We start from the raw sequence: 20612 nt of genomic DNA on the forward strand, positions 1-20612 counted from the left end.
TTTTAAGCGAGAAAGTGACCAAGCAGAATATCAACTTGTGTTCATTTGATTAATAAAACTCAGGAAACACATTTCATGCCAACATTTCGGAGATTTTCGGAGACCCGCCATTGTGCAACTGACAAAACTTCAAAAGAAAAACGCTATTTACAAAAGCATTAAAAAACTAATGGAAGACAAGAAGAGATGCTTTTGTTTTGAAAAGGGGGATGTTTGACTTTCAGCTTGAAACCAGTCCCAGGATGATTTTACATTCCGCTTGCAATGCATCATGGGGTGGTTGAGTATTATTAGTGTGCCCACCGTGCATACTTCAAAAACGTTCCAGTATAATATACATCAGGGTATTTCATGCATACTCCATCTTTCCATACTATCTAATGTGAATGCACATGATAGTACGTTAGTATGACATTTCCAACACAGCCTCAGAGTGTGAAAAACACGACTTCCTGTGCATGGTTATTGTGAATGGAGTATGGAGCTGGTAATGTGGCAACATGGATGTTGACTAGCTGAAGGACTTACCTCCAGTGAGCTCATGGACAGCGTGGAGATGGTTTCAGTCTTGGAGACGCCTCCTGGGTTGCCAGACTCGGCTGCTTCGTACATGTTGCCAGAACACTGGGAATCTCTGGGCAGGTTGTGTGCAGGTGAGTCTCTGTCTGACACAGTGACTTGCTCAGTGGGCAGGCTCTTCAGCCCAAAGCCCGGCACTGGCTCTCCCCCCGCTGGGTTAGCCAGGTGGATATTGTACTTGGTGATCTGATCTTCCTTTGCCTTACTTGATTTGAGGGTTCCTGTGGTATTTGTTGGTAGAATCACGTACCCTGACCCTTTGGCATCTGAGGCGCTGCCTTCACCGCTGCCTCTGGCTGAAGCGCCATCCAGCTGCTGTAGGAGCTCCCCGTCACATATGTAGACAGACTTGGCACCGGGCAGCTCGGTGCTGATCCCCTTGGTGGTTCCTTTCTCCCGGCGCAGTGTCAGTGTGTGGCTGGTGTAGTCCGCCACATTCTGGAGGTGCACCTTCGCCATGCTTGCTGGCATGGTGTTAAAGTTTGAACCCTTCTGAAGGCCGACTGTTCCAGTGGAAGCTTTCTCCTCCCCTTGGAGGGACGAACGTTTCACCGTACCTGGAGTTTTAGAAAACGAATGAAAGGTTTTTCTGCTGAGCCACAAGAGTTGACAAAACACAGTATAACTTGTTTCAGTAAAAAAACAAACAGTAATCTAAATTGTAGTGATACTGTCTGATGTCAGTGTCCATTACAACATACAGCACTGACATGTAACCCACATGTAACACAAGTTTTAGTGACAAAACAATGCAGCTGAAAAAGAATCAAATGTTCACTGGAGTCAAATCATGTTGTCTCTGAAAATTGGAATAACATTTAAGAAACAGAAGAGCTTGTTAAAGAAGATGGAGAAAGGGATCAGACCTTTATCAGAGCAGGGCAACAAAACTGTGACGGTACCTGATCTGAAGGTCACATGATAAACATTCATGTCAGCATTAGCATTAGCATTGTTCTTCCTCAAACCTTGTGTTACTGAATTACTTCTTGGAGCATTAACACAGGAAACATGAAAGGCTTAGTGTGTTTTTGTGGTGATTTGTATATTTTGCTCTCATGTTCTATGTTTTATTGTTATTTCCTCCAACAAGGAGCTCATATTTTCATTAGCAGAATTACATTAAATGTTTTTCATGGATTTTGACAAAATTGTAACCACAAAAGACCTTAGTGATTAGTCCATGAAAAATTCTATCAAACTTTGGAGGATATCTGGATCAAAATCACTCTCACCCTTGATGAAAATTAAAAAAAAAAAAAAAAAATCTCACTTCATTATTGACCACTCTTTATGAAATTTGACTCAGTTATGTCGGGTTGGTTCATCAATTATACCAACAAGTTTGATCTAGATTGGATCAGGATTGTGCATTTCATCTTAATTTTTCAAAAAATAAAAATAAAAATAGGGACCTACTATATGTATGTAATGTGGACAGGCTTCCAAGCCTTTAAAGATTGAATGATCATGGTACCATGATCAGCGTCAATCATCCAGATAACTAGCAATATCTGAAAAAGAGCAGATTTGGAGCTTGGATGAGGTTTGTGTCTCTGAGTGCTCTTGTATGCTTTTCTTATTTTTAAATTTTATCTGGTATGTTTTGTGTGGTTTTGGAATCAGTTTGTACATTTACTTTGGAGGATGCACAAAAACCGTCCGAGGCTGATGTGTTGCCCATATCTGATCCGCATGTCTATCTAGAACTGAAAAGCATCAGCAGAGAGGTATAACTGATCCCACTGCTGCTCTGCTTTAAACTGAAGCCCATTTTAGAAATATTTCTAAGGTTGTCCAACAGTGTAGATGACAGCAGAGCTGACCCGTGCCGATCTGAACAATGACAGTATATGCTAGTGCAGCTGCTCCACTATTAAAGAGGTGTACATCACATTCATCCAATGATTGCTGTTTGAGGTACGACATCCTATTTGGCAAGAAATAAACGAAAAAAGAACAATCTGTTCCTATTTGTTCATTTTATTATTATCAACCCTGTCATGGTCTTGATAGCGTTTCTGTTCCAGATGCTGTTTTTGATATCCTGTCTCATGAGATAATGAAGTTTTCACTCCCCCTGGAACTCAAAGTAGAGCCTGTCAGATGCACCACCATGAGACAATTAATTATACAGCAGCAGTACAGCAGACAACCCTATTTATCTGCAAACAGAGTAGAGCAGTCCCATCCACATGGACTACATGCTTCTGTGGTCAGAACAGGCCCTAGGTGGGGGAGGGGGGCAGAAATTAAATCTCATCTGTCTTAATGCAGAGAAGACAAAAACATCTGTGACTGAAGTCAAAGTCCAGCACAGCCCACCTGCCTCTTACCTGATCTGCACGCCATGTCCACATCCTTCTCAAAGTCAGTCTGAAACAAACAGCAGATGATGCTCATTGGCTAACCAGAAGGCATCAAAAATGGCAAACAGTGAAAGTAAGAAGGTCTCCTTTAATACCATAAGCTGGGCATGACCATTCTGAAATGATCCCCCTGAATCTCCATTAGCGTCTTCTTGTCGGTCCACCACACGGCATTTGACTGCCTCCTGAACCTGCAGGAAAACACAAGCTCTGCTCAGTCAAACATCACACTATGTACAAGATTCCTTACAGCCTAAAAGGTTCTGATTAATTTCCATTTTTTAAATACTTCACCTACTTCCTGTTCGTGCACTCTCATCTGAAAGATACACACTTTTTTAAATTCACCATAGAGTTTGAAAGAAACCTTTCCATAGACTTCTTTGGAAAATGTGTTAAACGCTTCATATTGGCAAAAAAACTGCTTCAGTCACTCAATTGAAAACACAAGATCACAACCAGATGCGTCCCTAAATCCCTAAACCTGCTGTGGGGAATTCACCAACATTGCGGCACAAATAGTGTGTAGACGTGGTTGAGACCTAAGCCTGAGCAATAAAATGATAACAATATGTATTGTGATAGAGATGTAATCAATATCAATAAAAAATGTGTGAGATAGAATGTTCGATAATTTCACGAAACTTTGTTAGAAAAAAACCCGGAAACAAGGAAGAGACCAACTAAAAAGTACGCAGCTTACCGTCATCAAACCACAAACGGCCACCAATTTACTTATGGTAAGATTTAACTCTTGTATGGAAGGCTAAAAGCCAACATGTCACATGTCGGGTGAAATAAATGTTAGCAAAAAGCTAACGTCACTATTCATCAGTCCCAACTTGTGAAAAACCATATTTTTAAATCATATTTCACTTGATCACAAGACAAAGCTAGACAGTAATGTAACTATTGTGAATATTAATATCAGTATCCTGTTAGTACTCAGTAATTATGATTAAATTATCAGTCTGATCTGGTTTAATTAGAGAAAATCAGAGAGATATTTATCAACTATACTGTAACTTTACATAACTCATTATCAGAAATAATTAATTAATTGAGGTTCTTCTGTTTTTTTCCATAGTTTTGTTTACCTTTTTAAATGTTAAAGATGACATTTAAAATAAAAGTATTTAGATTTTACACTGGAGTGGTGCACCCGGAGCGACATCAATGGAACTTTGCGTCGGCTAAGTTCCATGGATGGAACTTAGCCGACGCACCAGACACCAGACTCCACATGGGCTGCCTGAGGCGTTCAGCTGTTTTTCTCCCTCACACACTTTACTCTGCATTTTCTTTCAATGGCTGTTAATATTGACTACTGTTTTATTAAAATTATTTTCTTATAATAGAAAAGTTAACTGGAGCCTTTTTTTTTTTTTTATCTCCGCTATTTTTGGCGCAGAAACACTCACCACAAAGAGGTCCAGATTTTATGAAATGCATTGCTTCCATGCATTAATTTATTTGCATTTCCCCCTCCCATTTTTTTGCACCCCTTCTGAGACACGCCTACATTACATATTCATTAGAGGGAAATGCGCTAAATGAATTGTGCGAGCATTTACTGGGGTTTGTACCACTTATTAGCGCGTTGAGTGACATTTGCACATGTTTTAATACCCATAAACCTTTAGTGAATCCTCCCATAAATGTATTATGACAAAAAAACTTTTCACTCCACAACCACAAAGGCAAACTTTGGCGAGCGAGAAGCTAACAATAGCACGTTTCCATCAGTTTTGATTTAGCTAAAGTCAGTCTTTTGACTAAAATGCGACTTTGTTTTAGTCCAAATTTAATCATCAGGACTATTTAAGTTGGTCTGGTTTTAGTCAACTACATGATTAAATTGGTTCAGTTCCTTACATTACTTCCTGGTGATATGATAAATCATGAAAGACTAAAGGTCCAGTTTGTCACTGACAGTGGGTGGCTCTCGTGTCTGTATGAGTAGTATATTAATCGTTGTCTGTAGCCCCACCCCTCTTCATGAATTGACCAATCACGTGTGGCTGGAGAACTAAAACAAATCGGCTCCAAATCAGAAGCAAACCTTATATTATTCTTCTGTGTACCTCTCAGTGGCGTTTTTGCTTTAGGGGGCAGTAGGGCACGGCCCCACCAGGTGTCGCTATTGTGCAAAGGATAATTATGCTCAGACACAATTATGTTGTTCAGCAAACTCAACTTCTTTCTCCAGATAAAACATTAAAGATTTAATTTTCAGAGTATATTTCTTCTCTTGATGTGTAACGTCTGTGTGGATTTGTCTGTGCTGCTCTCCTGTTTCCTCTCTAAGGGGCACAGCCAAGCTGGCCCTCCCTGCAGCACTCTGAATCAACGCACTGCTGCGCATGCTCAGCGCACACTTCAACTTGGCCAGTGGGGCCTTACAGCGAGGGCTCCAGACACTGTCCCAATAGTTAATTTGGTGTAAGGCAGGTACTAGGCATCGCTAGGTATTGGCTGTGTGCCGTTTACTCCGTGTGTTCTACATTCTATTGTTATCATCACAATGTCGTTAGATTATTTGATCTTGGGAGAGCTTTCACACTGTTCTTTGGTGGTGGTGTTGATATGGTGATAGGCTAGTAGGTCAGACTGTTATGTCATTCTAGACAGCATTACTAAGCAGGGATTTTGTCATCATTTGTGTTGTGATCTCCTCTCTTACTGCACCTTATGTGTTGTGATGATAACATTTAATCATCTTTTTTCTGATTATTATTTCTTTGTTTTCATCACTGTATTTGCTGGTGTTTTTTAAACCTGTAAAGTGTCTTTGAGTTTATAGAAAAGTGCTTTTAAATAAAATGTATTATTACTATTATTATGTAGAATGATAATATGTTTGGATTGCACCAGATTTTCTTGCCTCAATATAGTGAGGCCCCACCAGAATTTTCATACCAAAAACGCCACTGGTACCTCTCTGCGTAGGATGCAATGCACCATGACAATGACAAAACCTTCCAGTGAGTCAAAGACAGCAAAAAGTATCTGGAAAAGCGCAGATCGCCGATCAGTAATTGCAAGGACAGCAGACATCCATGTGAGGGCCAGGAGTGGCAACACCACACAGGAGCTCCACAGTGATGCCCTGCAGGAAGAAGAACAAACTGCAGTTAGGAGCCTGGACAATGTAAACATGTACTCTAATGTCAGGACTGCAGTGACTCCTGATAAAGGCAGGATCTTTTAAAGACATCTCTAAAACGCAATAAGAACCCTATTTTAAACAGAATATTGTGCCTGGCCAAACTGGCTTTATATACATGTCCATAGCAAATTGTTAGCAAAAGTTTAGACAACAGGCAAAAGAGTAAAATAATCAAGTTCAAAATTACTTATACAGCACCAGGTAACTGAGGTCACAGAAGATATTCATGTACTGTCACAAACAAAAACATACATCTGTTTTTGCAGATATATATGTTAGTATTTGACATACATTGCATGCATTTATGCCTAAGATGGTATCATTAATTCACTGAGGGTCAAGTGCCACAGGAATAGGGGAAAGAACAAGGTGAGCCATGGAGAAAGAAAACAACATGGTGAGGCTGAAAACAAGAGGCGAGAAAGAGAGAGAGAGAGAGACCCTAGCAACTCTATCCAATCCTCAACAGCAAACCACATCCATCACAGGATTTTTCCTGCACTGGGAGCAACATTGGGAACATTGGGAGTAGAAGGGTCTGGATGTTCCCGCCTGAGACTGTTCACAACTGTTCCACGTTGTCTAGTTAGTTGGACAAGTCCGAACACTGAGGAGAATACTCCTTTGCCATTACATACATTTTCTTAATCATGTATTTGCTATCACTGTCCTGCTGCTAAGGTTAATGCTCTCAGTTCTCACTGGTTTATGTTCCAAAGCCAGGTTTAGGGAACCATATAGTGTAATACATTTTTTTCAAGGGTTGAGGCAGTGAAACAGCATCGAAACGTCTCACCAACAGTAGGCTGACCAGGCTCTTCCTGTTGATTCCCAAATAAAATACTCTGGGAACTTAAAGAATGGATGGAATACAACAATACATTCAGCTTTGGTTACATTCGGCCACAGAATAGTTTTCCACATGTCGTTTCGACAGTGTACTTTTCTTTTTCTGTGAACTTCGACTGACATTAGTAAAGTCTGTAGTGCCTTAGTTCACTGCTGTATTCTTCATTTAATTCAAGATCCTGGAGTCATTCATTCAGGAGGGTTTTTTTTCTACTAACTGTAGTTACCTGAACTCCATACAGACTTTATGTAATGTCTCTGTGATGCAATGTTCCTCTAATGACTTAGATCGAGGTAAATTAGTCATGTGCTCCCTTATTCTTTTAGAAAGAAGCATCTTTAGTTTTAGTAGCTTTATCTTTTGTCACTGTTTATTAAATACAATTATTTAGGGACTTTTGATCTAGTCAAACAGTAGTCTGGCCAGGGTGCCCTTAATATCATTCTTCTGACCCGCTTGCGCCATTTTAGCGTCGCAGAGGTCTTTCTTTGGGCGCTAGGCTGGGGCAAAGAAACATGTTTGGAACATATTTGTCTGGTTGGTAAAATGAGATGCTCAAAAACCACAAAAGTCAGAAAAGTATCTGAAGGCCTAATCTAATAATACTGTCCTCTCTCTAATAAAGGTTTACTTCACAGCTAGCATTATGTTGAATTAATTCAATGACCACTAATTGTTATTAGACTATGGAAAAATATACACCTAGAAATTCTGGCCATTCACTCCTCCAAGCACAAACCTCAATATTAAACATATTAGATTTTTGACAGCTACATATCTCCCAACAGTACTTGAACACATACAACACAGAAGTAGAAGAGCCTCTAAATATTGGGTGTTATCCTCCCTGCAACAGTGTCAGGAAGAAGAACATTGACAGAGGGATACAGGACAAAGAATAACCATGTACAGAAGGAGAGGAAGGCATAAAGAGGAGAAGAACAGAGGTAAGAAAAGTCAAGGTAAAATAATTAGCAGGACTAACATGGCGTTACTGGTAGCTGTGGTGGAAACGTCAGCCGAAGAGATAACTCCGCACTTGGCACATTTGAGCGTCATATTGTACAGTGGCACTGTCATCTGACTGCAAAGTCAAATTAACACACTGTAACATACACAAACAGAACAAATGCACCTACACACAGACTCTCACAAAAACACCATAGCGCGCACACACACTTCCACACAATGAGTCCTAGTGCTCTGACAGTCTCTCTCTCAGGGCTGGGCAGCGTTTGGGTAAGAGTTGGGGGCAGCGTTGGTCGGGCCAGGACATTTCATGGACTGTCTCAACAAACCTCTGATTTGTTTGTCTCTCAGCTTTTCCCCATCCACCCACCCATTTATCTATTGCTTGTGAATCTCTTTTCTTTATTCATAATGATGTCAGCGCTCGCCTGTGATCACCTCCATCCAATTGAAGCAACACCCTGATTTATCCTAAGAATTGTAAAATCACATTTGGAGACTCTATTCCCACATAAACATGTGCCATAAGCTTAATCAGCTATTTAAGTGTAGTAGAGCCTTCCTTACAAGTTATTCTGCTTTTCGGTTGTTACATTCATCAGTTAACATGCTTAGCAAGCTACAATGTATATAATTAAAGCATGGAACCAGGTACAATAGAGGCCTTTCTCAGTTCATGTTCTCAACAAAAGCTGTGTGGAGTGAAATGAAGCACCTGGTGTTTATTTCTTGTTTTTCTCCACTGCTTATAGGTCAGCACATTGTGATGTGAGATTACAACAATCCTGTTCTTTCCTTCTTCTTTAGCTGTTCTCTTTAAAGGTCATCACAGCAAGCCACCTACTTCTTTTTCTTTGACTTTATTGCATCCTTAATGCAAACAAAAAAATCTTTTTTTCCTCCTTCACCTTACCAATAAACCTTCTATTATAGTTCCCTTATGTCTGCCGTCTCCATCTGCAATGTCCTTTTCCAACATAGTCCTTTTCCAACATATTCATCATGCCTGAGCACGACCACACTATCACCATCCAAAAAAGACAAAAATAAACATATTGACTAATAATGACAAATACATGGTGAAAATTCCCAATGTTCTTTTGTGAATGTAATTACATGTCACTGTGAACTGTCTCAGAGAAAAATGGGTAACAATTTACTTAAAGTTTTAAACATAAGGCTGACATTATGCTATCTTTGTTATTACATAATGACACCAGTCATTAGCATCAATAAAGTGTCATGAAGGCTGTCATTAATTATCATTTGTTACCCTAACCCAACTAGATCCCTCCACCTAACCCAAAAAATGCCAACATAGCTCCAAAGGTGTCATCATTTAACGAAAGGTGTCATAATTTAGCACTAGCTCGAACACTTAATTCATGACACCTTATTCATGCTAATGACAGATAATGGCAGCGTAATGTCAGCCTTCAGTATAAAACTTCAAGTGAAGTGTTACTAAAAATAGTAAGACAACGACAACAACCCCTATCCCTTTAGAAAGTAAAGCATTCCTTTGTAGTGTTTCAGGTTCAACAGGGTTATCTAAATTATTTCAGAATCATCATCGAGACTAACGGCTGTAAGATCATTGTTTTGTTTTACAGTTACCAGGAAATTCCACAACAATTTCTATTTTATTTTTTTTTAACACTGGGATGAGTGTCCACCCAGTCCTGCAACGTGAGCATTGTGGACCAGCAAAAAGCAGGTGATAAACATCTGCCATCTGTCTTGTGTGAAACGAATAAGGGTACACAGAATGTGTGGAATTTATTTTCACAATGTCCTATTGCACTTTGACATATTTGTATATATTTGCCCTCCTGATAAGGATGTCTGTCTTCTCTGCTGTGGACCTTGCAGCTTTCATGGTGCAATTGATGCCGCTGAGTTAGAATAATGAAGGCACACAAATTGCTGTTCCTTATTTTAAATACTTAAAAGCTAGCCTTCTGACTGGTTTGTAATACAATACCTTTTAACGGCTTACTGAACACAATGCCGAGGTGGGGACTGACAGGACGCTGCACATGCGTTATGTCTGAATCGCTTTTCTGCTGAATAACAGTCTTCTTCAAAATTAACTATTTCCTAACACTCTGATTAGTTGCTTATTTTTCTCTCCTGTTGTTCTTCCAATTAACTGTGTAGAAGTTAAAGAGCCCATGTTAAGCTAAATTGACTTTTTTGTGCTTTAAATATCATTAAAGTGCTATTTGGGCTTCAGACACATGCCAAGTGTTTTTTTTCATTGATTCCCTCAAACGTTAGAGGGTGATTTGCAGGGCTTGCCCAAGCACCTCGTGCCAATTTGATGACGCATGCCCACTTTAATGATGAATTTGACTTGGCACTGAGCTGGAGATGCCGAGCCTCCAGGAAACTCTCTGCCGTGATTGACATGTAAACAGACACGCCCATGAAGGTGAGCATTTCAGCGTCCTTCCCACAGTGCTATGTACAGTATGTATTTTCTACAGTCGATGCATGTACTGGTGAACACCCAACTCCTGTTAGAACATATGTGTGGTTGATCACATCTGAGTTTAATTTCTGTAGCCACACCCAGGCCTGATTACTGCACAGCTGTTCTCAATCTAGAAATCACTTAAATAGGACCAACCTACAAAGTAGACCAAAATATCCTCAAAAGCTATAGACATCATGCCGAGATCCAAAGACATTCCGGAACAAATGAGAAAAAAAGTAATTGAAATCCATCAGTCTGGAAAAGGTTATAAAGCCATTTCTAAAGTTTTGGGACTCGAGCAAAACACAGTGAGAGCTATTATCCACAATTGAAAACACAGAACAGTGGTGAACTTTCCCAGGAGTGGCCGGCTGACCAAAATTACCCCAAGAGCGTAGCGATGACTCATCCAAGAGGTGACAAAAGACCCCACAACAACATCTAAAGTACTGCAGGCATCACTTGCCTCAGTTAAGGTCAGTGTTCATGACTCCACCATAAGAAAGAGACTGGGCAAAAATGGCCTGCATAGCAGAGTTCCAAGACAAAAACCATTGCCAAGCAAAAATAAAATGAAGGGTTGTCTCATTTTTGCCAGAAAACATCTCGACGATCCCCAAAACTTTTGGGAAAATATTCTGCGGACCGCCGAGACAAAAGCTGAACTTTTTGGAAGGTCTGTGTTCCATTACATCTGGCGTAAAAGTAACAGCATTTCAGAAAAAACATCATACCAACAGTAAAATATGGTGGTGACAGTGTGATGATTTGGGGCTGTTTTGCTGCTTCAGGACCTGGAAAACTTGCTGTAATGAATGGATGCATGAATATCGCTGTCTACCAAAAGATCCTGAAGGACAATGTCCGGCCATCGGATCGTGACCTCAAGCTGAAGCGAACTTGGGTTCTACAGTAGAACAATGACCCAAAATACACCAGCAAGTCCACCTCTGAATGGCTGAAGAGCAACAAAATGAAGACTTTGGAATGGCCTCGTCAAAGTCCTGACCTCAATGCTATTGAGATTAGGGTTGGGCATCATTTAAATTTTAACGATTCTGATTCCGATTCACGTTCGAAACAGTTCTCAATTCTGATTATTTGAGTTGTGCAAGCCAACAAGTCAAAGATGTCACAGAATATTTGTATTATTTGAAAAAGCTTTTACACAGGCCATTTTTATTAATTCACTTGGATATTCAATTACAAAGGTACCCAACTGTAACTGTAAACCTGAAACTTACTGAAATAACACTACAAGTTGGCAGCAGTCTAAAAAACAAAGAGCTGCATCCCAGGTAGATGTTATATGAAACTCTGGAGCAGTCATGTGACGAATCAATCAACAGTTCTTGTTGAGGAAGATTGTTATTATTCTGGCAACTAGGTCCTGCACGACCTAGTTGCTCAAAGTTTAAAATTTTTAAGCGTCTTCAAGTGACAACTCCCCTGGCCACCGCTGTTTGTAGAACCGAGGCAGCAGCCACTCCCTCCCGCTACAGTGAGCCGGCTGCAGCGGAGGGCTGTAATACACTTCCTCAATTTACCGGGGCAAAATTAAAGTGGTACACTTCTTAAATAAGCCTACATTGTGGGTGAACTCATCCTTTAGTAACCCCGTAAGTTGATCTAAACCGTATAAGCAGCGCTGTCTGTGATAAGTGAAATAAATGTATGGCCGGGGAAGAATTGATCAGCCTTCTCTCTCTCCCCTGTCAGTGGCTCCGCACACACACACACCCACATTGAGGCTGTTCCCTGGTAGTCACATCACTGGAGCGATGAAGTGACCAAAAAGCACCACTATGTTCAAGTGATTCATCACGGGTGATTGAAGTGATTGCAAACTTGTGAACTGAAAAAATAATCAAAATTCAAACATCTTCGTAATGGTTCTGGAACCGGACGTTAGGTCATGCTGTGGCATGACCTTAAAAAGGCAGTTCATGCTCGAAAACCCTACAATGTGGCTGAATTACAACAATTCTGCAAAGATAAGTGGGCCAAAATTCCTCCACAGCATTGTAAAGGACTCGTTGCAAGTTATCACAAATGCTTGACTGCAGTAGTTGCTGCTAAGGGTGGTCCAACCAGTTATTAGGTTTAGAAGGCAAACCCCTTTTACACACAGGGCCATGTAGCTTTTGGATTTGTTTCTTCCTCAATAATTAATAAAACCCTTCATTTAAATACTGCGTTTTGTGTTCACTTATGCTGTCTAATGTTTAAATTTGTTTGATGATCTGAAACATTTAAATGCGGAAAACATGTAAAAAAGTAAGAAGTCAGGAAGGGAGCAAACAATTTTTCACACTACTGTATGTCTGTGTCCCTATGTATCTGTGTTGCTTCGTGTGTGAAGGCCTGTGTGTGTGTGCGCGCGCGCGTATGTAACCTAACACCGAGGACCAGTTTGGAGAGGAGTAAGATATTAGTCACAAGCATTACCTTTATATCCAAACTTTGCTATATTAGGGTCAAGTACCTGATTAACAACATTTTAAAACCTCATATCAATTTGACAAACCAATGAGATAATTAAATGCTTTTTAGCCATGCTTAAGAATACAGGAGGTCATCACAGAGGACTTCTGTTTAGTAAAATATTCATAGAAATTCAACTGTTAGTTCAATCTGGATCATTCAAACGTTGTAGATAAGCTATTAATTAGGGCTATAAGCATGTGAAATGGTGTGTTTCCTGCATAAAGCAGTGATATGAAATATTACTATTGGCCAAGAACAAACTTGCAACATATCTGTAAAAAGTTAGAGTGGCGGACTTCTTTGTAGACCATAGATTGCAGTGTATGAAATGTCGGCCATAGAAAGCTGATTACGTAGAGACAGGTTTCAGCCTCCTTGGACCTTCCTATGATTTTTTTTAAAATTTTGTGAAAAAACATCTCATGCTCACAAGTATGTAGCCCTGTGTCTACAGTCAGTTATTTTTATTGGTATGTGTTAGTTGCAATGAAGTGATAATTTGCGTGAAGTATCAGACTGATAAGACCTCATACAGCAAAGATATTACATATTTACTGTTTCAGGGGTTAAAATGGTGATCTCAACCAGAGTTGAATGCTTGCCACACCCACACTGTGTGAGATATGGGAATATGTTCAAGGCCTATTGACTTCTCATCAGTCCTTTAGTGTTGTGCACAAGTTTCAGGCCTCTATGATGATTCCTCTTTTAGCTAGATGCTAAAATTTGAGTCCATTAAATTGGATGATTAAACATTTATTTTAATTAAAATAAAAGGTTTTAGAACATGACTTTAGGGGCTCTTTTGTGTGTTTTAATTGATTCTATAAGCCTGTAAATTTGGGGATGTTTTGAAATTTGAGGTTTTGGTAGCCTTAACATAAGTGGCAGGTTACTCACTTGCAAAAAAAAATTACCACTCCAACTGAGACATTCAGCCACAGGAAGTGTGTTCCATAAAAATTCATCATCTTCCTGACAAATGATCATCCACTTGTCCAAAGCATTGACATTCTGACCATTCTGCACATGACTGGGTTTTGATTGAATGAGTTTCAGCTGAGTTATTCACAAATTTCCAAATTTTAAAATTGATGAAGATTTAGCACCCCCGTAGGAGTGGCAATGTGGTAAAAACTCACTGTTTAAACAACAATTTTGCCCGCCAACTTCAAAATTGCTGACTTCCTGTTGAATTTAGGTTATAGGTCCAGATTAAATTTTTGCTAGTCATGGTCCGCTGCATATACTTACTGAATGCCATCCAGCCAGTTAAAACCAGTAGAAAGTTACAAACTGTACATGGCGCTAACGAGTCCCGAAATTGCATCAATAAGCTATACATATTTTTCACCAAAATATACCATGCAGCCAAATTTCATAAAATTGCACACCCGGGAAGGACCTCAAAAATCCAAGTAAAGTGGCGGTTAAAGAATAAAACATTTGGTGCTCTGGCCTTAATAAACCTGGTATGCGGTATGAACTGGTATATCATCCAGCACTACCTTCAATCATCTCCTGAAGGTTGAGGGATATATTTAGCTTGACTGGGCTTTGTTCTGCGCTGTCATTTTGGAGGCAGTTCTTTTAAGTAATGGTTGCAAGGCTGCCTGTGGCCGGTGCCAGTCGTTGGAGTAATCCTTGGTGGGCACCACAGGGGAAGGGAGCGGCCTGGCGATAAAAGGAGGCCTACAGAGCATGGCTGGTCTGTAGGTCTCTGGGTTCTTCTGACAGGTACCAACCGGCATGTCACAATTGTATTACAAAAAGTCAAGCTTAGGGTGAGTTTGGTGAAACCAAGTTTGAAGACTATTGATAGGCTCCATGAGGCCCTCCTCAAGGGGAGGAGGCAGCAACTCACTCACAATGTGTATAGTGGGAATCGGATTCTGCTAGCATCCACAGAGGAGAACCACAATAGGGATGCTTTGGTGGAGTTGTTCAATCTCTGGGGCAGAAATCACAATGGTAGTAAAACTCTGAGGATGGATGACATCTGACCTGGGTAGCTTAAATCTCTGGATATTGTAAGTCTGTCATAGCTGATCATCTTTACAACATAACATAACCAGTCCAAGAATTTTTGTGATTTTGAGAGTTTACTGCCAAGTGTGAAGCGGCTCAGATCAGGATACGTACCACCAAGTCTCTGGCCATGGTTCTCATTTGAAAAGGAGTGGATTGCCAACTCCAGGTCAGGCGATTGGTCTTGCCTGAAGTAATCACCTGGGTAATTCAGATAATTACTGGTCTGTTGAAGTAAAGTAAAACTAATCCTGAAGGCAAAGCCTTGTGTTTAATGGTTGATGTACATTCTTGGATTCAGCGATGGTCATGAGACTTGGGTAAGCATGGTGAGAAGAAGATCACAAGTACAGGTGGCTGTACATTGGCTTTCTCTGCAGGATGGCAAAGCTCAGTCTCAAATATAGGTTAGCAGCTGTTCCTCCAACCTCGAAAGGAACAAGTTCAGGTAGTTTAGGCACCCTCCTCTGGAGGTGAACTAAGCATGTTGGAGAAAACACCAGGGCCCCCCTAAGACATGCTGAAATGGTCTGGGAACACCTTGGGATGTGCCTATAGGAGCAAGTGAAGGTGGCTAGGGGCGGGGGCTGTCTGGGCTTCTCTTCCCACGTGATCCAGAACTGTATAATTAGAAGATGATAGAACGGAACACTTCTTCACTCCTCAGGCATCACTGTTCAGGATTGAGTTAAATAGTCTAGTCAGAAACCCTAATGCCAAATCCCATAAACATTTCCATAATGTCAGTGGTATTTCTTTTGGGCCAACAGTCTTCCCGTTTTTCATCCTCTTTAATGCATACTTTCTTCTTACTGATTTGTTTACCTTCTACATCCTTTATTCTAATTACACAATTTATCTGTTGGTGTAAAAGATAACAAACATTTGGGAAATACGATTCTTCTTTTAGCAAGGATTGGCCACTTCGCCTCACCACTTTTCTGTCAATAAAGCAAAGCTCTCACTTCCTCCAAAGCCTCTGCACAATGAGCCCCAAGTGAAAAAAGACTGATAGTGATTGACACTGTACATCAAACTATTGCTATCAATATGTTTAACATTAACACTTACTGTTTACAACTGAATAATACTCTATAGTATTGTTAACAAATGTGTATCAGCACCAGGTAAATAAATAAAATCCAAAAATCCAAAGCTGTAATATTTTGCATTTCCTTTTACAACTCTGACATTCCTCCAATGTCACTGGAAGACAAACGCTGATGGCAACACTGCAGATATTGAAAAGAAATAAACTAATCTATTACCATATGGACTTTGCAGAACAACTATTAGAGCCAAGGTGCTTAGAAAATCGATTTTTGTGGCCAATAGATGCTTCAATTAAAATCACGATGGAAGAAATTCAATTTAAAGTGAAAGGACAATATAGTTGTTCAATGTACGCTCCAGGCAGGATTTTAAAGAGCAATCAACTTCACTGCACTCCAGGTTTGAGAAGGTGGGAGGGGTAGCTGAGCGCTGGTGATAGACTTGGCTCAAGTGAATAACGTGTATATACCAAAATCATAAAAATAAAATATAAGTGTCTGAATAGCCAGCTTCAAGAGATCCAAGTGTGAGCTGCCGGATTTGCTGACACAAATGTAGCAATATAAAAAGCTCTCAGAAGCTATGTAAAAAAAAAAACCTGACCATAACTATACAAAAAAGGATGGACATTTTAAGGTATTAAATAATGTAATATGAAATATAAAATTAAACTCACTTTTATCTCACTATAGTTTGGTGAGAAGTATTGTATCATGGTGCAGTCTCAAGGTAGTGTGAGGTATCTTGATCACATCCCCAGACACATCACACACACAACAACTCAATGCTAATGGAACTAACATTTTTGGGATTTTTTAAGGAAGCAAGGCAAACATACATACATCTATCTATAAAGCAAGGAATCTCTGTCTGTCTGTCTGTCTGTGTGGCTCAAATACCGCTGATATTCAGGGACAGACAGAGTTCATACTGTCAACTTAGCTGCAGCTTGGTTCAAAGATGTGTGAAGTCGGATTTAATGGACTGCAATGTTACAGTTTAATGAATATTTTCATAAAAACCATTGTCCGCCAGAGCCATTACAGTCACTCACGTGCATAGAGTCAATCACTGCACCGTGTGAGCACCACAGTCAATCAATCACTGAATAACTGGAGTAGCCACGTGCGAGCACAGACCCGCGGACTGAGATGGACTAGAACCGAGACAGACTAAAAGTGCTAAGTACTAAGAGTTTTAATATTTCCCACATGCGCGCCCAGAGCCGCGGACCGAGAAAAAAGTAAAAATTATAAAAATGCATTGTATTATATATAGTGCTTCATCATAGACACGCAAAGTGCTTTACAGAATGAAGGCATTATTCTTTCACTCCAAACTTGGTGGTGGTAAGCTACTATTGCAGCCACAGCTGCTCTGGGGCAGACTGACGCGAGGCTGCCAGTGAAGTGTCTTGCCCAAGGACACAATGACAGATAACACTGGAGCGACAGTCACCCACTGTGGCACCTGGAATTCTCAGTGGTTTCCCAACCAACTACTGACCAGGCCCACACCTGCTTTGCTTCCGAGATCGGGCAATGACAGGCCAGTATGGCCGAAACGGACTAAAAGTGCCAATGCAATGTTGTCTGCAGCATGAAGTCCGCGGTCAGAGAGACAGACAGAGAGAGAGAGAGTGAGAGAAAAAAAAAGAGAGATAGAGAGAGCACCCGCCAGGAGCAGCATGATTGAAGTAAAAGTCAGCCAGTTTGTAATAGAAAGATAAACAGCATAAAGATCTTAAATCACTGCGTTAAAAGCTGGAAATGGACAAATATGTAGACGTACACACACACACACAACAAGAGGGTAATTGCGCGCGTGTGGCGCTACAGAAAGACACAAACACATAAGGTATTTATAATACAAATATACTAAATAGGTAAAACAAAACAAAAACCTAAACGATATTTCAACAAAAACAAAAATACAGAAAATGGCTCCAGAATCACACTAAAATGGTAAAAAAAACAATAATTGTACAAAAAATGCACAAAAAGATAGAACGATACAAAAATACACATAATGACTCCAAAAACACATACATACAGAAAAATACACCAAACGACAAAAATATAAAAATTTGTAAAACAAAACAACAAAATTTATCATGTGCATGTCCCATAGAATTAAACCAGGGAAATTGTGCACGCTATTTTACTTTGCACCTGCAAATATACCCCTTCAACAGTGTTGTGTTAGTTACTGAAAAAAAGTGACTAGTTACCGTTACTAGTTACTTCATTCACAAAGTAACTCAGTTACTATTTTGATTACTTACACCAAAAAGTAATGCGTTACTGGAAAAAGTAACTTTTGAGTTACTTAGAATTAAAGAATGTATTATTTATTTTGGGTCATTTGTGTCCATACAGCTTCATATTAGTGAGGTAATAATATAATAATACAATGTTGATCAACTGCTACAAAGCACCCATAAATGATGTGCATATAAAGCGCAAAACAGCTGCTCCAAAATTAAAACAGTAATTTTTCAGCCTTAGCACAGTAATGTAAAGTAAGCTGTGCATATTCCAGGTGCACATTCTGCTGTTGAAAATGCTTATAAAAATAAATGTGGAAAATCTAATTCACAGCATTTTTCTCAGCTACACAATTCTAAATATATCAGGTTAATGAGCTGCTGTTAGCAGTGACTCAGCAGCAGCGACAGGCTGCATATTTACAACCACATACCGTGGAATAATTTGGCTGATCTGTCCCTGGATAACAGTCACAGTCCGTTAAAATCCAGTCGCAGCGTTAGCTTAGCTTCACTGATGCATCTTTTTGAGACAAAAATAATGCACGTATTTCCACTCTGAGAAGCTCGTCCTGCTCCCGCATTGACTCGCCATGATTGGCGCACGTGATGTAAACAGAAACACACTGACAATGCTTTACCGTGTTTGGCACGGCATCCCGCAAAAATATGTAGCGCTACTGTAAACAGGAAGTACACTGCATCTAGCAAAGTAACGGACAAACGCACCATATTGTAACGGAAATGGCGTTATTTCTTTAGAAAAATATTGTGTTACAGTACTCGTTACTGTCAAAAGTGATGTTGGGGCGGTAACGCGTTACAAGTATCGTTACCGCCCAACACTTCCCTTTATAACACTACAGAGTATGTACACCTCTTTGTACATCCAACCTTCAAACACATACTCATTTGGCCATAATTGACAACTCTACCTAAGCTCCAACATGAATAGATACTTCCGATGGGCACTGTACTAGTACAGTTTATTTAAGACACTTTTTTACTGAATAGGAAAGAAGAAAAAGTTCCTCAGTAATTAACTCATTGACTGCCATTGACGTCTATAGACATTTAGTAACGTTGAATACCAGTTTCAGTGGGAACGGGTGCAGTAAAGCCTTATGCAACTTACATGTAAAGATCTTATTTGTAAACAATATTTTTTTCAGTCAGCAGGTGGCAACAGTGCTCTTTGGATGCCTGATCACAGGTAGCAGAAGTAGAAAACATGGCTACTTCCTTTCATTTGACCGTAATTTCAGACGAGGGTAAGACGATGGCAACGAGAGCAGGAAAAGATTGAGCCAGAATGGCGAAACGTGAAAAATCAGATAAGAAAAAATACAGGCAATTTACACTTGAACAAGTTTTGGTTAGCGGTGGTTCTTGTAGTAAGAGTGTTGGAGGAGATGATGGTAATCATGGTGGAGTAGGAGTATTAAGAAAGCAGACAGGTGTTCCACCTAAAAAAGCCGCTGACAAGAATGCTAAGGATGCTAACCCCCCAAAAAAACACTTCTCAGGTTAGTTTTGTTAGGATAGAGTCCTTTGATGCAATGGTATGACTAAAAGAAAGAAGTTGCAGGGAGTTAAAATAACAATAGTTTAGCAGAAAAGTCAGGATGTTTAGATAAAAACAATTTAAAGAATGGAGAGCTCTGAACTTTAAAAGCTGCAGTTGAAATACTCATTTTCAATGTTAGCTTAAATGTAACACATTTTTTTTGTATTTGTTATCATTGTCTTGGTCTGACATTACTTATTGCTGATTGTGAAGGTTTGCTTGGTCCAACATACCTCAATAAAATTATTTGTGTGATCAACATCCAGGGGTGGAAAGAGTACAGAAAAAATCTGTTAATTTTTACTTAAAGTAAAAGTAAAGTTACTGGTGTAAAAATCTACTCAAGTAAAAGTAAAAAGTAGCTCACTAAAAATGTACTCGGAGTAAATGTTACTTAGTTTTTTATGGGCGGGGGCATCTCTCCCATGCAATAAAAAAATAAAAAGACGTGTATACAGATCAAACTAGGTTCTTTTTTCATTATTATAATGTATAAGAGAACATCATTTCAAAATAACGTGCATGAGAACAAGACATAAATATAAAGGATTTCAATTATTTGAGGTATGTGCTTGTGTCAATACATCCAATGTGTCAGAGCATCCAATAAATAACCTCTGAAAGCCTATAAATAAGTCTATAAAACATTCTAGGTGGAATGAGCGAATACAAATACAGTTTTATATTAACAATAATAATTGTAATTAAAATCACGGGATCATTGCACAAAACTGCCGATCAACTGGCTACACCTGTAGCTGATATAAAAAGAAACGAGCACACAATGCGTAAAAAA

General features: G+C 39.6%; 1 protein-coding gene across 6 annotated transcripts in view; it reads right to left on the minus strand.

The window, feature by feature from the left end:
• Nucleotides 1-20612, minus strand: part of adgrb1a (adhesion G protein-coupled receptor B1a) — a 227193-nt gene that overhangs the window by 9112 nt on the left and 197469 nt on the right. For 4 of the 6 annotated variants that reach the window (XM_028470094.1, XM_028470090.1, XM_028470088.1 and 1 more), the window contains exons 25-29: nucleotides 7953-8051; nucleotides 5886-6057; nucleotides 3044-3139; nucleotides 2916-2955; nucleotides 529-1136 (exon numbers count right to left, since the gene is read on the minus strand). In XM_028470094.1, the coding sequence (XP_028325895.1) occupies nucleotides 529-1136; nucleotides 2916-2955; nucleotides 3044-3139; nucleotides 5886-6057; nucleotides 7953-8051 (1015 nt within the window). The remainder of the gene's footprint in view (nucleotides 1-528; nucleotides 1137-2915; nucleotides 2956-3043; nucleotides 3140-5885; nucleotides 6058-7952; nucleotides 8052-20612) is intronic. The other 2 variants (XM_028470093.1, XM_028470091.1) reach the window with 1 other exon arrangement.

The sequence above is a fragment of the Gouania willdenowi genome, chromosome 16 (assembly GCF_900634775.1).
Source record: "Gouania willdenowi chromosome 16, fGouWil2.1, whole genome shotgun sequence".
In the NCBI taxonomy this organism is placed as follows: domain Eukaryota; kingdom Metazoa; phylum Chordata; class Actinopteri; order Blenniiformes; family Gobiesocidae; genus Gouania; species Gouania willdenowi.